The 13,394-nt window shown below is 33.9% G+C and overlaps 1 protein-coding gene across 1 annotated transcript in view; it reads left to right on the top strand.

Annotated features, from left to right (window-relative positions):
- Positions 1–13,058, top strand: part of CARNMT1 (carnosine N-methyltransferase 1) — a 46,683-nt gene extending 33,625 nt beyond the window's left edge. The window contains exons 6-8 of the mRNA XM_001372623.5: positions 478–591; positions 9,104–9,207; positions 10,426–13,058. Of these exons, the coding sequence (XP_001372660.3) occupies positions 478–591; positions 9,104–9,207; positions 10,426–10,527 (320 nt within the window). The 3' untranslated portion in view covers positions 10,528–13,058. The remainder of the gene's footprint in view (positions 1–477; positions 592–9,103; positions 9,208–10,425) is intronic.
- The last annotated feature ends 336 nt before the right edge of the window (positions 13,059–13,394 follow it).

Raw genomic sequence — 13,394 nt, 5'->3', positions numbered from 1 at the left:
AATACAATCAGTAATTGCTTCTTAAGTCCTAAAACCACAATATTAGCATGTATATAACTTGTGTTATATATTAATCTGATATGTTAATGCCTACAAACAACTTGATAAAGGTAAATGTACTTATCCTTATCTGTATCATTACCTAACCAGAATTATTATTGCAGATCTCACTCAGGTTTTATTTTCTTAATTCACTTTCTTAACTAGTCTAAGTATATATTTGTAAAGACATTATCCTGGAATCCAGTGTTAATAGATCAATTCAGTGTTTACTCCAGATATTATATTTGTTTGGCCTTTCTCTCCATATTGTCTACCCATTGCCTCACTCTCAAGATTATCAATTTTTGGAATTTTCCATTTTCATATCCTACAATCTACTTCAAGCTGATTGTATTGCCCCTCACCATAGATTTATTGCCAGACCACAGCATATTCCAAGCCTTTTATTTTTCTTTCTTTGTTTTTTTTCATCAGATACCTGGGACTGTATTGCTACCTGTTTTTTCATAGACACAGCCCATAATGTCATTGATTACATTGATACAATATGGAAAATACTGAAACCAGGAGGAATTTGGATAAATCTAGGTAAGTTGTACTATGTCCATAGACTTTTGTGAGTTATTATGTGTCATATTGTTATCCAACCATGCTAGGTTGAAATTTCAAAGGTGTTCCGGCTTTACTGCTTAACTAGCTATGTTAACTGGGTTGAAGGTTATTAAAATTTTTTGCGCTGAAATTTCCTTATCTTTAAAATGATGATAATACTTCTTTTATAGTACTATATACCTTACAGGGATTTTTTTAGGGGAATACATTATAAGCCATAAGGTACTCTATTTGAATTGCTGCTCATCCCCTCATACTTTTTTCTAATTTTTTAATGAAACTTAATACCTTAAACTTTGTATCATTACTATATTTGTATTTAAGGCTATCATAATTTTGTATATCCAACAATCTCCAATTTTTACCAGCCTTTTCTAAACTTATCTAGAAAAGTTGTAACAAAAACATTAGAAGCCTGGAAAAGGGTATGGTAATACTAATTCATACCCAAGATAAATCAGTAACTAGGCTATCTTTTGCATGGTTTATAGACACTTTGACTTTATGAAGTTATATGTGAAACTAATTACTCATAATATCTGTGTCTGTTAGTGGAAAGAGTACTGGACTAGGAAGCAGAACTGAGTTCTAGTCCCAACTCCATCACTCAACCTGTTTGAATCACAATTTCCTCATTTTTGAAATGGGAACAAGATACCTAATCTGTCTGATTCACAGGGATGTCTTCTGGAACAAATGAGTTTCTTATGTAAATTGTGATTTTTGTACCTTTTCTTTTCTTCCATGACTAGTCGGAAATACTAAAAACCAAATGAAAAAGAATGATTGGCAATGGGGGGACGAGGTTTGTACTACTTTTTTTTAAAAATGTAGACTTAAGTTGTCAGCTCTTTCCTGGCCTATAGGGAAGGGAATTTCCGGACCTAATCTTGATTTTTCTTGGTCCCTGGGGGGTGGTATTATGATAGCTATTGAGACTAATACTCAGCCACTTGATGTGGTTATTCCCTAAGGAGCTCTCACTGTAGCTCTCTTTTCCTCCTTGCTTAACTGCCATCTGTATGCAGATGACTCTCAGATTTGTATCTCCTGTCTGCTTTTCTGAGAGTCAGACCCGCAAATTTATATATAGATATCAAGATATATTATACTAGAACCTTGAACTCAGCCTTTTTCAAATTAAGCTTATCATTTTCCCTTAACTGTTTAACTTCCTAACTTTACCATTTCTGTTCATGGAATCACCATTCACCCAGTTTCCGGTATATCTTTGACTCTTCCTTTCCCTTAATTCTCATATCAGTTACTTAATCACCCAACTGGATTACTACTATAATATTGTCAGAATATTCTTTTGTCTAAATTTGATCATGCTGTTTTCAGAAATCTTTAGTGTTACCTTGTTGCCTCATGAGTGAAGTTTCTACTCTTCTTTTCAAAGCCCCTCCAATAACCTAATACACATTTCCTTTCCAGCCTTATCTCTTATCACTCTCCTGTGAATTTCATGCTTCAACCAAATAGTACTACACTTTATCCCCTAACCCTTTGTTTTCATGTCTGCTCTATGCCTTTCCTTAGTTTTTTCTATATAACTGGAATTAGTCCCCTTCTTAACCTCCTGAATTTTTGCCCCTCCTTTAAGTACCACCAGTTCTTAGCCATTTCCTCTATTCCCAAGCATTTCCTCTTCTTCCTCCTTCACTTCTTTAGCACTTTGCTTTGTAAATTACACTCTGATGTAACATTGTCTACTACAGTTATCATGTTGGTATATTATCTCTGTACTAAACTGGAAGGATTATGAAGTTGGGGACCAAGTCTTATCTAAATTTTGCGTTTCACCCTAAAACCTACTGGTGTGCTATATCTGTAGCAGATGCTTAGCAATACTGGTATTATAATTTATGATTAATAATAATTGTTTGATGAGTGAATAAATATTGCATACAATTTTGTCCATTAAAGTGCTCTCTGCTAATCGTGCAATTGGCATTTCAAATACATTTAAATATATCCAGTTCTCTAAGAATCTGATGAGAGGCCTATTTGGTTTGACAAAAGCCTAAAAACTTTGTTATGTTTAGAATTGATCAAAAGTTGATTAGGTAACCACAGAAAGTAGAAGGTTTCCCATTACTAGAAGCTGAATTATCATTTTAGGATTGTGATAGAGGGTATCCTTGTTCAGATAGGGGTAGAGCAGATGATCTCTGAGATCTTTTCTAATTTTGACGTTATAATTCCCTGACATTTTATAAAAATCTTTTAAAGCTCCATGCAACTCTTAAGATAGGCATAAGGACTAGACCTGTGATTTCATTATTATAGAAAACTTTAAGGTGAGGAAACTCCATTCCTCAGTGTAGGTTGTCTCTTTTTTTGGAAATTTATAATCTAAATAGTTACATAGAGCCTACAACTAGTCTGACAAAGGCAGGACTTGAAGGCAAGATGTCCTGCCTTCAAGATCAGCTTCTCCAGTGCAACTTTAAAGTTATTGATAATTTTATTTTTGTATACATACATGCATATATATATGTATATATACACACATACATTTATATATACTTATCATATATATTTACATATACACACACATACAGATGTATGTATCTTTGGAATCACAAATGTGTTCATTTAAGTTAGTTTCTTAACTTTTTTTTTACCATATTTTACAATAGACTATTATAGTTTATATTTTTAATAAGACATTTTGAAGATTTCTTGTATTTTTCTTTTTCTAGCTGCTTTTCCATGACAACTAATACATTGTGCACATATAGGTGCTATGCCCCTTTCAGTTTTTATACCCTCAGAAAAAGCCTTAGACTGTTCAGCTCTAGTTAAGGTTGTTAAGTGTTAAGCAATATGTAGGGCAACTAGGTAGGGCAATGGAGAGAGCAACAGTCCTAGAATCAAGAAGACCTGAGCTCAAAATTGGCCTTGGACACTTATTAGCTATGTGATTCTGGGTAAATCATTTGACCCTGTTTGCCTCTGTTTCCTCGTCTGTCAAATGAACTGGAGAAGGAAATGGCAAATCACTGTAGTATCTTTGCCAAGAAAATCCCAAATGACATCACAGAGTCAAACATTGCTGAAATGACTGAAAAACAAAAAAGCAATATGTAAGTGAATCCAAAAAGTCCATTAATCTATTAATGATCCTATATTTCTTTACATGTCCCTCCCCACCTACAGGAATGATCCATATTCATAGTAGTTCGTTTTTTTCAAAGGCTAGTTTTATGTCTTAGTCCTTTAACATATACATATTTCATATTTTTTAAAAATGATAGTCCTTAACGAAGTTTCTATCATACTGAAGGAAGACAACATGGCATCATAGATTTAGAACTGAAAGGGGCCCTCATTGAATCCAATCTCCTTATTTTGCAGCTGGGCAAACTGAGGCCTACAGAAGTGCAATGATTTACCCAAAGTTATATAGGTGGCAGAAGTGGGATTTGAACTCCAGTTTTCTTAACTTCAGATACGTTGCTTTATAGACTACATCATTCTCCTTTTTTTTTTAACACAAATAAATATAATATATGGTAGGAAGTGAAAAAAGGACAAAGGCAAGGTGTAGAAATATTTGAGGTGTGAGAGAGCACCAGCAACTAAGGAGTTCAGGGAAGACTTTATAGAGGAGTTGGCAGTTGAACTAAGCCTTGAAACATAATAAGGATTTTGAAAAGCAAGATGAATGAATTCTAAACTTGTAAGTGACTTAAAAACACATAGGAATAGGAGATGACCTGTCAGTTTTAGGAAGTGGCTAGTAGTCTAGTTTGGCTGGAACCTAGAATATACAAAGAGGGGATGATATGAAATAAGATTAGATGAAGGAGTTGGTTAGAGCTAGATGGAAGAAGAGTTTGTATTTTATCATAAATGCATTTGGGAGCCGATAAAAAGTTTTTGAGCAAGAATGAAATGATAAACCCTGTGCCTTGGGAAGATTATTTTAGTAACTGTGAAGAGGAGATTTAAGAGAGGAAGAGGCTTCTGGGAGGCGCTGGAGCAGCTGTTGGCAGCTGCTGCTAAGTGCAGGATCCTTGTACCTCATGTTTGCTATACTAGGGCAAACGGCGGCATCTAGGTTTAGAGAGCCCCGTGGAGGGAGAGACTGTGATTGCATCGGAAAGCATCCACTGCTGCGGCGTGCATTGCTTGGATTAGGAATGGCTGACGATCTGGGAGACGAGTGGTGGAAATCGGAAGGTGTGGGAGCCCATGGAGGCAGTGGCAGTGGCAGCAGTGCAGGTCTTTTCTGTGGCCAAGAATAAGAAGTCCAAGCCCCATTTAACAGCTTTTCAAATATTTGAAAGTATAACCTGCGGATTTTCCATGGGCTGGATTCAAAGAAAGAAGAGGCTAAGAAGTTAGATGGATCTTGTACCTTATTTCCCCCCACATATCTGTGAATGTTTTGAGTACAACTTTTAAAAACAAAAATAAAAACTTAAATATCCCTAGTCTTAGATACTATGTGATGCAAAGTCAATGCACTGTGTTTTCAGGCTGAATGCCCTCTCCCCCACCCCCCAATGATGGTTCCTGCTCCATCATGCACCAAGATGTTGGCCCTTGACCTTCTTGTTCTTCTGCAGTTTTCCACATCTTTCTGCTGGTGAATAAGACTTGTCATGGTGGCCACAGCCCCTTTGTTACCTTTTCCCTCCTACTTGAAGATAAGTGTTAGATTTAACCATCTTTATGACATGCAGCTTTCCAAAATCAGAATGATGAACTGGTTTTTTGATGTGCCCTGATGGTGGCTTAGTAGGAAGTTTCGTGATTACCATAGACTTCAATTTAGGAGTCCGTGTTGGAACTGTCTGCTGGTATACCTCCTTGATCTTGAAGTAAACAGAAGAAAAGACAGTTTAGTTGGTCGACATGGAGTGATTCTATGAATAGTCAGAATGCTCTGATTTTCAGCCAGAAGGGTGGCTTCTTTCCTTCATTCAGGGCAAGGAGACCTGTCAGATTAGATATGGGCAATTGGGAACAGGTTGAAGAGTGGGAAGTTTGACTTAAGTTTGAGAAAGAGAAGGACTATTTTTTTTAATTGACAATTAGGGGCAACTGGGTGACTCAGTGGATTAAGAGCCAGTCCTAGAAATGGGAGATCCTATATTCAAATCTGGCCTCAGACACTTCCTAGCTATGTGACCCTGGGCAAGTTACTCAATCCCGTTGCTTAGCCCTTACTATTCTTCTGCCTTAGAACCAAGACACAGTACTGATTCTAAGATGGAAGGTAAGGGGTTTAAAAAAAATAAAAAATAAAATAGACAACTAGATGGTATATCAAATAGAACATTAGATTTGGAATCCATGAGATATGAGTTCAAATGTAGCCTCAAACACTTAGTAGCTGTGTGACCTTGCTTGGACAAGTGATACTCTCTATCTGACTATTTCCTCATCTATAAAATTGGGATAATAACATCTGTCTCCCATAGATGTTCTGGAGATACAATGAAAGATTTGTAAAGCATTTTGCAAAACTCAAAATTCTGTAAAAATACTAGTTGTTGTTACTATCTTTCTCTCACCAAGTAAAAAAAAAACTTGTCTATCTCTTAGAATGATAATATATATAGCAAGTCTCAACATATTTCCTTTAGTCATGAGAAGCAAACCTTGAGCTCTCATATTTTTTTTGTAACCACATGATTTAATAAATAACATATTAAAAAGTGCTTTCTCATGGTCAAAAAAAAGAGAGAGAGGAAGAGGCTGATGTCAAGAAACCTGTCAAGGAAGGGTATTAAAATTTTTCAGTATTAAAAGAAATCAAGATGAATAACTTGAGTTCCTTGTGTCTAATCAATTAGTACTTTACTTATGTAGTCTTATTAATATAGTTAGAATTTTTGCTTGCTTTTTTCATGAATACTATTTTAAAATACTTAGCTTCAAAATAGCTTTCTTTTGTTAATAGTATTTAAAATTTAACTGATTAATCTCAGAGGAAAATTGAGTTTTACTTTTCTTTTACTTAAGGAGAAAACAAAATTGCTAGATTTAAAGATGTGCACTTTGTATTCAGCATAAGGGATAAATCCTTTGACAAAAGACTTCAGGCATGGAATGATATTGTTGTTTCTGGAAGTCTAAACATTTATTTTTATTAAAGGATATAAATAAGATATGTCATTACCCAAGCCTCTGCCTTAAAGGTTGGTTTAGTTCTTAAGATGGCATCAAAAATCTGAATATTTGTTAACAAGATGGTCTGATTGTTTTGTTTAAAAAATAGTCTAGCAGTAGAAAGGATTGAAGGGCAAAAGAAAATGAATCTAATGAACCTTCAGGAGCAAAAAGAATAGAAGCAAATTGCCAGGACTCAAAGAAATAGATAATAAAGGCAAGTAGAAAATATAGATTAGTCTTTGACATGATTAGCAATTAATATTCCTTCACTATTTCAAAGATCTATGATTTCCTCAGCATAAATATTTCCTTTACTGCCTCAAATTACATCTCCACTGATTATTGCTTTATAATATTTGAAATTTTCTTTAGTCAGAAAAGTTAATCTCCTTGCAACTACCCTGTCCAAAAGCATTTTTGAAGATATTAATTAGACTGGTCCTGAGATGATATTTATGAGCCCATTCTCTAAACCTTTCCTCTTTGGTGTATTGCCTTGTGCTTCTCTGGCAGGACCTTTGAGAAAACAGGCAGTGTCTCCATCATTCTGAGGCAGAGGAGTAGAAATTCAGCTATGAAAAAGAAAAATAAGATTTTAGATAAAGATGGGGTTAAAGGATTGAAATTGTATTTCATTTTGTTTTGTGGTAGGAGAGAATTGCATATGTGAAGGCAAGAAAAAAAAGAATAATTAGTAAAGGGAGAAAAAATAAAAGATGCCAAAAAGAAAAGAGATAAATATAAAAGCATTATCTTTTCATAGACGGAAATAGATGGAATCTAAGGAGTAAGTATAGATATTAGCTTTTTTTTTTTTTTTTAAACCCTTACCTTCCATCTTACAATCAATCCTGTGTATTGGCTCCAAGGCAGAAGAGTGGTAAGGGCTAGGCAATGGGGGTCAAGTGACTTGCCCAGGGTCACACAGCTGGGAAGTGTCTGAGGTCAGATTTGAACCCAGGACCTCCCATCTCTATAGATATTAGCTTTAAAGAGGAAAGCAAATACCTGGCCCACCTCCTACTTTCTCATAACTCTCTTTGACAGTCTGTCTCTCCTATATTTCTATCCATTTTGTACTTTATCCTTCCGAAAGTACCATTTATCTTGGATTAAGATGTCCTTCCTCCTGGAAATTTCTCTGTATATTTTGTGAATTGTATTATATACATTTGTCTTCCCCTCCCCTAGAAGGATGTAAGCTTCTTGAGGTCAGGAATTGTTCTTTTTTTTATATGACCAATGGTCTATTGTAGTGTCTGGCTTAGTAAATGTTGAGTTGGGCTGTTGGATTTGTCAAAGACTTGTGAGAATGAAAGAACAGCTGCTGTTAAGCTTTTAAAAATGAAGAAGAGGGTTTGGGAGAGAGTTCATGTGGCACAGATCTCAGTGAAATAGGAAGTGAGACCATCTGTTGAGTGAAGAAATGGGGACTGAATAGAAGTGAGGTTATTTTGGAACTGTTCTAACATGGAATATGATAAGAAATTAATTATTGTGGAATAACACAGATAGTAGGTTGAAGCTGTGGATAGCACACGCACAGGTCAGGCTTTTGAGGTTCTATCTTCCTCTAGAAGATTTCCAAAGCATGGGAGCAAGAGTGTAAAAGCCATGATGGAAGTGACTCAGGGTTGAGAATTGGCACTGAAAGAAGGTAGGGCGGGTAGGGTATGGAAGTTGGTAGTAATTGTGAGACAGCCTTGAAGTAGCCAACTGTGAAGTCTGTTTTAGTTAGAAAAGGAACTAATGGATATTGGTGAGATTATGAGGAATCAAGAAAGATACTAGATAGTTTGTTTAAAGTCATTTTATTAAGTTTGCCTTAGTAACAGTTTATAGACTGATTAACTTTCTGATAAATTGAATAACAACAGTAGAAAAAAGATACTAAAATTGTTTAGAACTAATGGGGGAGGGAGAATAGAAAGTGGTAGTTTGAGAGTAAGTATGGTTTGTAGAATTAGAGCTATTTAGAAATTACATAGACCTTATTTAAAAAAAAAAGAAATTACATAGACCTACTATAATATAGTGTACTTTTAAAAGCTTTTATAAGCCAACTAGAGGTCTTCATTAAATCATACTTAATTCATGATTTTTTCCTGTCCTTTTTGTTTTCAGTTTCATTATGTCTGTCTAAAAGAATAAAAAATGCTTTCCTTTCTTATTATGAAGCTATTTATTCCTTTAGCCCTTATTCATCTTCAGATTTTTAACCTAATAAAACATTTAGTTTATTATTAGCTGAACTATCATAAATCTATACAAGATGCTGTTTGAACCTTTTTTCATGCTCTGGTAATGTGCATATTTAGAAAGTAGGTAACTGATGCATTTTATTTTTAAAACATAGGTCCTTTACTATATCACTTTGAAAATCTGGCAAATGAACTTTCCATTGAATTGAGCTATGAGGATATAAAAAATGTTGTTCTTCAGTATGGATTCCATATAGAGGTAAGAATGGAATACAGATTAAGTACTGTCAGTGCTTATAATAATTTAGTTTGTAAAGTAAAAGAAAATTGTATTAGTTAAAGAGTAGCAGAAAAATCTTAATTTTTTGTCATTATTTCTCTAAACATGACTGATATTCAGATTACTATGAGGGAAGAGAGCAAACATTTGCCCATAGGTGCATATATCATACCAATGATTGACATAAGGATTAGACTGGATACACAGTCTTTTTGCTGTTTTGCTGTTTTATATTTGACCAGCCTATGCTTTCTCAATAATGCTGAATCCTCAAAAGAAGAGGCATTATGCATATAGATAACAAGTGCATCAACCATTTGTAGGTGCTGCCTAGGGAGCCGAGAAGATTCCTTTTCCTTATCTCTCCTCTAACTTCATTTCTTGTCCCTGACACTGGTTACATACTAAACTGCTGTGTTCTTTGGCACAGAAACTTACACCAATTTTCTTTGTCTTAGTACATTCTAATTCTCTGCTTGTACTCACATGAAATGGTAGCTAGTGTCATTGGTTTTCTCTCTATTGGAAAAGGTAAAAAGCAAAGACTGAAACAATGCTCTGAATAATGTTTATATTTACTTATTATGTGCTGTGTATTTTTCAGCAATGATCTTGTTTAGCTGAATATCCAGAATAGATATACTGAGTTCTAGAATGTCTTTTACAATGTTTTCATTGTCAGTATTAAAATATAATCTTATAAATACAGAAGATTTCAGTTTTTTGAAAAATAGTTCACTAATTCACATTCTAATCAATTCAGTCTAGGCCCAGTTACCTCCAAATATTTAGTTTATCTTGGCCCTATGTGTGATAGAAAGGTTTGTTATTTAAAGAATTGAGTGGAATTATACGACATTTTAAAGAATATTAGCAAATTATATGTAAATTATGTTGCTAGTTAAAAATGGATATTGACTTCATTAAAAGCAAGACCTCTACTTTGAACATGAAGGCTTTTTTGTTTGCTGCTTTGTGTATTTGAGGCTGCATTTTTTTTCTTTTTTTTACAAAATCATAACTAGGTGATTTTAAGCTAATTTAGATATGTATTTTCCCAATTAGCCTTAAATTGCAAGGCTTTAAAATTCTCTGATAAATTTGGAGCCATGTAGAATTTAGAAGTATGAACCTGTTTACAATCTAAATGAGCCATTTAACATCAAAAACTGATAATTGTAACATTTTCTACGGCAGGTAGAACAAGAATCTGTTTTGTCAACGTACACTGTGAATGATCTCTCTATGATGAAATACTACTATGAATGTGTGCTGTTTGTGGTTCGTAAACCACAGTAATTGTCTCCTGTGAGATCTTCAGGAAAAAATCATTAATGGAGCAAACGTTGAAACAAACAACACAAAATTAACTATTGGTGGTGAACAGGACACAACCTCAAATCAGTGGTGCCTTCTTTATTCCTAACAGGATTTAGATATAGTGTCTATTTTCTTAATATATGTCTGTGGCTATCCAGACATGTACTATGCCATGGATATTTGTACTATACGAGTGAGTGAAAGTGAAGGGAAAATCTTCAAATGTACTTTTTCCTTGAAGTGCAGAACTGTTTGTCTCAAGTAGAAAAACTATCCTTCTGTGTCTTTATGAGGCTGCCCTATTGTAAGGCTGCTGCACTAATGATTCAGTAGTATTGAAATCCTAATACACTTTTGGCCTTGTTATATACATTGTATACATTTAGCTCAAGAAATGTCTAAACCATCTTCATTTCAAAATGAGACTTTTTCTCAATTTGGATCTGAGGCAGAATATCTAATGGGTTTCTTTTATCATTAAAATTAGTTGATCATTTCTGCAGTCCAACTTGATTTAGAGTAGTATTAAAAATTTTTTTTTATGGAATATCAAATTGAATTAGGTCATCAACAGGTAAAATGCATTTAAATGATCTGTGAATTTTGGTCATACTAGACAAATTTTTTAAAAATACTTATTAGGTTATTTTGAAACATTTGACAAGACCTTAGAGAGTGAAATGAGGCATAAAACCCTGCCAGGAAAATGTAATAAATTGGAAAAATGGGAATAAGACTTTGCCCACTTATTATGTAAGACCTCAAGCTATAGTCACATATGGAATTCATCAGTGTAAGTGTTTACATAATGTTTTTCTTTTAGCTAGGTTATCTGAATTATTAGTAACCAGGCACTCTGTTTAGAATAACTATACACTAAAATAAAAATTATTACACAGTAAAATCTGTACCATGGTAACAATAGGTGTGGTGTGATGTGGGAAAATTGTGAATATGAAAATCAGGGTTACATTTCTGCCTATAGTATACACCTTAAATATTGTTAGCATCAGCTATTAATGTAATTTTGAATTAAGCAGGTCAATTCTAATGATTGTTGGCGGCTTTAAATTTCTACCTCTAGTAGTTCCTTTCTGGAGGATGTTTGCTTTGTGGAAACTGTAATTTGCAGGACCTATCACTTCCACACTTAAAATTCATAGAGGGGAGGAATTGCTCTTGTTGAAGAATTTCACAGATTACAATGTATTGTATGAAAAAACTTGTGGTGAAATGTATTAGATAAACCTACTGATTATAATAATGTGCTGATAAAACGACACTTTTATTTGTAAGAAAAGTTCTGGGAAATCTTTAGTTATATGTTTGTTTTCAATGAAGTTAGGAAGTCATAACTCCATTAAGGTGTCTTATGACCCCATTCACTACTTTCCTGTACTTGCATATTTTAATAGGTCTTCTGTGACCTTGGTTTTACAATGGAAATAAGAAAAATTCCCTGAATTGCCTTATTTGTTGGAATATGAGACTTGTAAGGACTTTACCTTATTGAATAATTTTTTTCTTTTTTTGATTCCTGAGTACTTGCAATATTGATGTAGAATACCATAAATTATTACCTCCACAAACTAATTCGAACTTATCTTCAAGAAACAAAATAAAAAGCATACTTTGTTAGAGAAGAAAAAGGAAGCTTTAAAGGAACTTTACATGTCAAAACCCTTTGAAAAGTTAGAGCATGCAAAATGGAGATAACTTAGAAATACTTCACTAAACAGTTTACTGGTATTTCATTTTCATACATGGGTCAAAAATAGTTGATGATCTTTTGACATAGAATTAAAAGCAAGAGTATAGCAACATGTGTGAGTCAGCTTTATTATTACTAACCTATATTTTTTTCTATTTTCTGCATCTATCATATAATAATGTAACAATCTTCCAAATTATATCTAGTGTTTTAATTGGTTAAATTCAGAATCAGTTGTTTCATTTTTTTCTTTTCCCTTCAGTCTATCTTTTTTATCATTTTATAATGTACATTTTCATTCATCTTTTAAATATTTACATCTGAAATATTCTAAACTTGAAAAAGGTGGCTTAGATCAATAAAAGGCTCCAATGGAGGTTATGATTTATTTTTTATGTTTAATTACCCCTTATCACTAAATTGCATGTTCTTCATTGTTACTTTTTGAAGTATTCTATATGCATAAGCATTTTCATCCATTTATGTTTTAATAAAAGGGAAATAAGCATGTATTTTGCTTAATTTTTCTTGCCATAAGGTAAAACAACACAGGTTGATCAAGTGTGCAAGATGGAAAGTGTAAAATACAAAGAAAAGATGTATAAATCACAGTATAAAACTTCAAGTGAAGTTGTTTGGCGACTATAAAATGTACTGTATTGATATGTAATCTTCATTCTAAAAGCAGCTAAAATTGCTGAATTGGAAGCTTCATGTCTGCATGAACTTTCCTATATTTTTAATTGTGTATGATGGACTTAATTTTTCTTGAACATTAAAATCTGCGATTGCTATGAAAGTATATCAGCTTGATCATTTGCTTCTAGGCAGTGGGGTCAGTGGAAACATGGGATTTGGAGTTTGAGAACCTGGGTTTGAATCTTACCTTTGTGATTTAACTGTGTGATCTTGAGCAAGTCACTTAAACCTCTTTGGGCTTTAGTTCCTCTTCTTAAGGTTCTTTGCAGCTCTAATTATGTGAACCTTTGAGGTTCATAATCACCACAGGACTGATGACTTGAATGCAGGAATAGAGGCAGCATGAGAAAGCTGAAAGTGAATTGGCCTTAGAGTGGAGAGACCTAGATTCTAGCTTTATCTCTGCCAAAAACTTGCTTTTCAGTCTTTATAAATC

This window comes from Monodelphis domestica, chromosome 7, assembly GCF_027887165.1.
Source record: "Monodelphis domestica isolate mMonDom1 chromosome 7, mMonDom1.pri, whole genome shotgun sequence".
Lineage (NCBI taxonomy): Eukaryota > Metazoa > Chordata > Mammalia > Didelphimorphia > Didelphidae > Monodelphis > Monodelphis domestica.
This window is presented reverse-complemented; position numbering and strand designations above follow the sequence as displayed.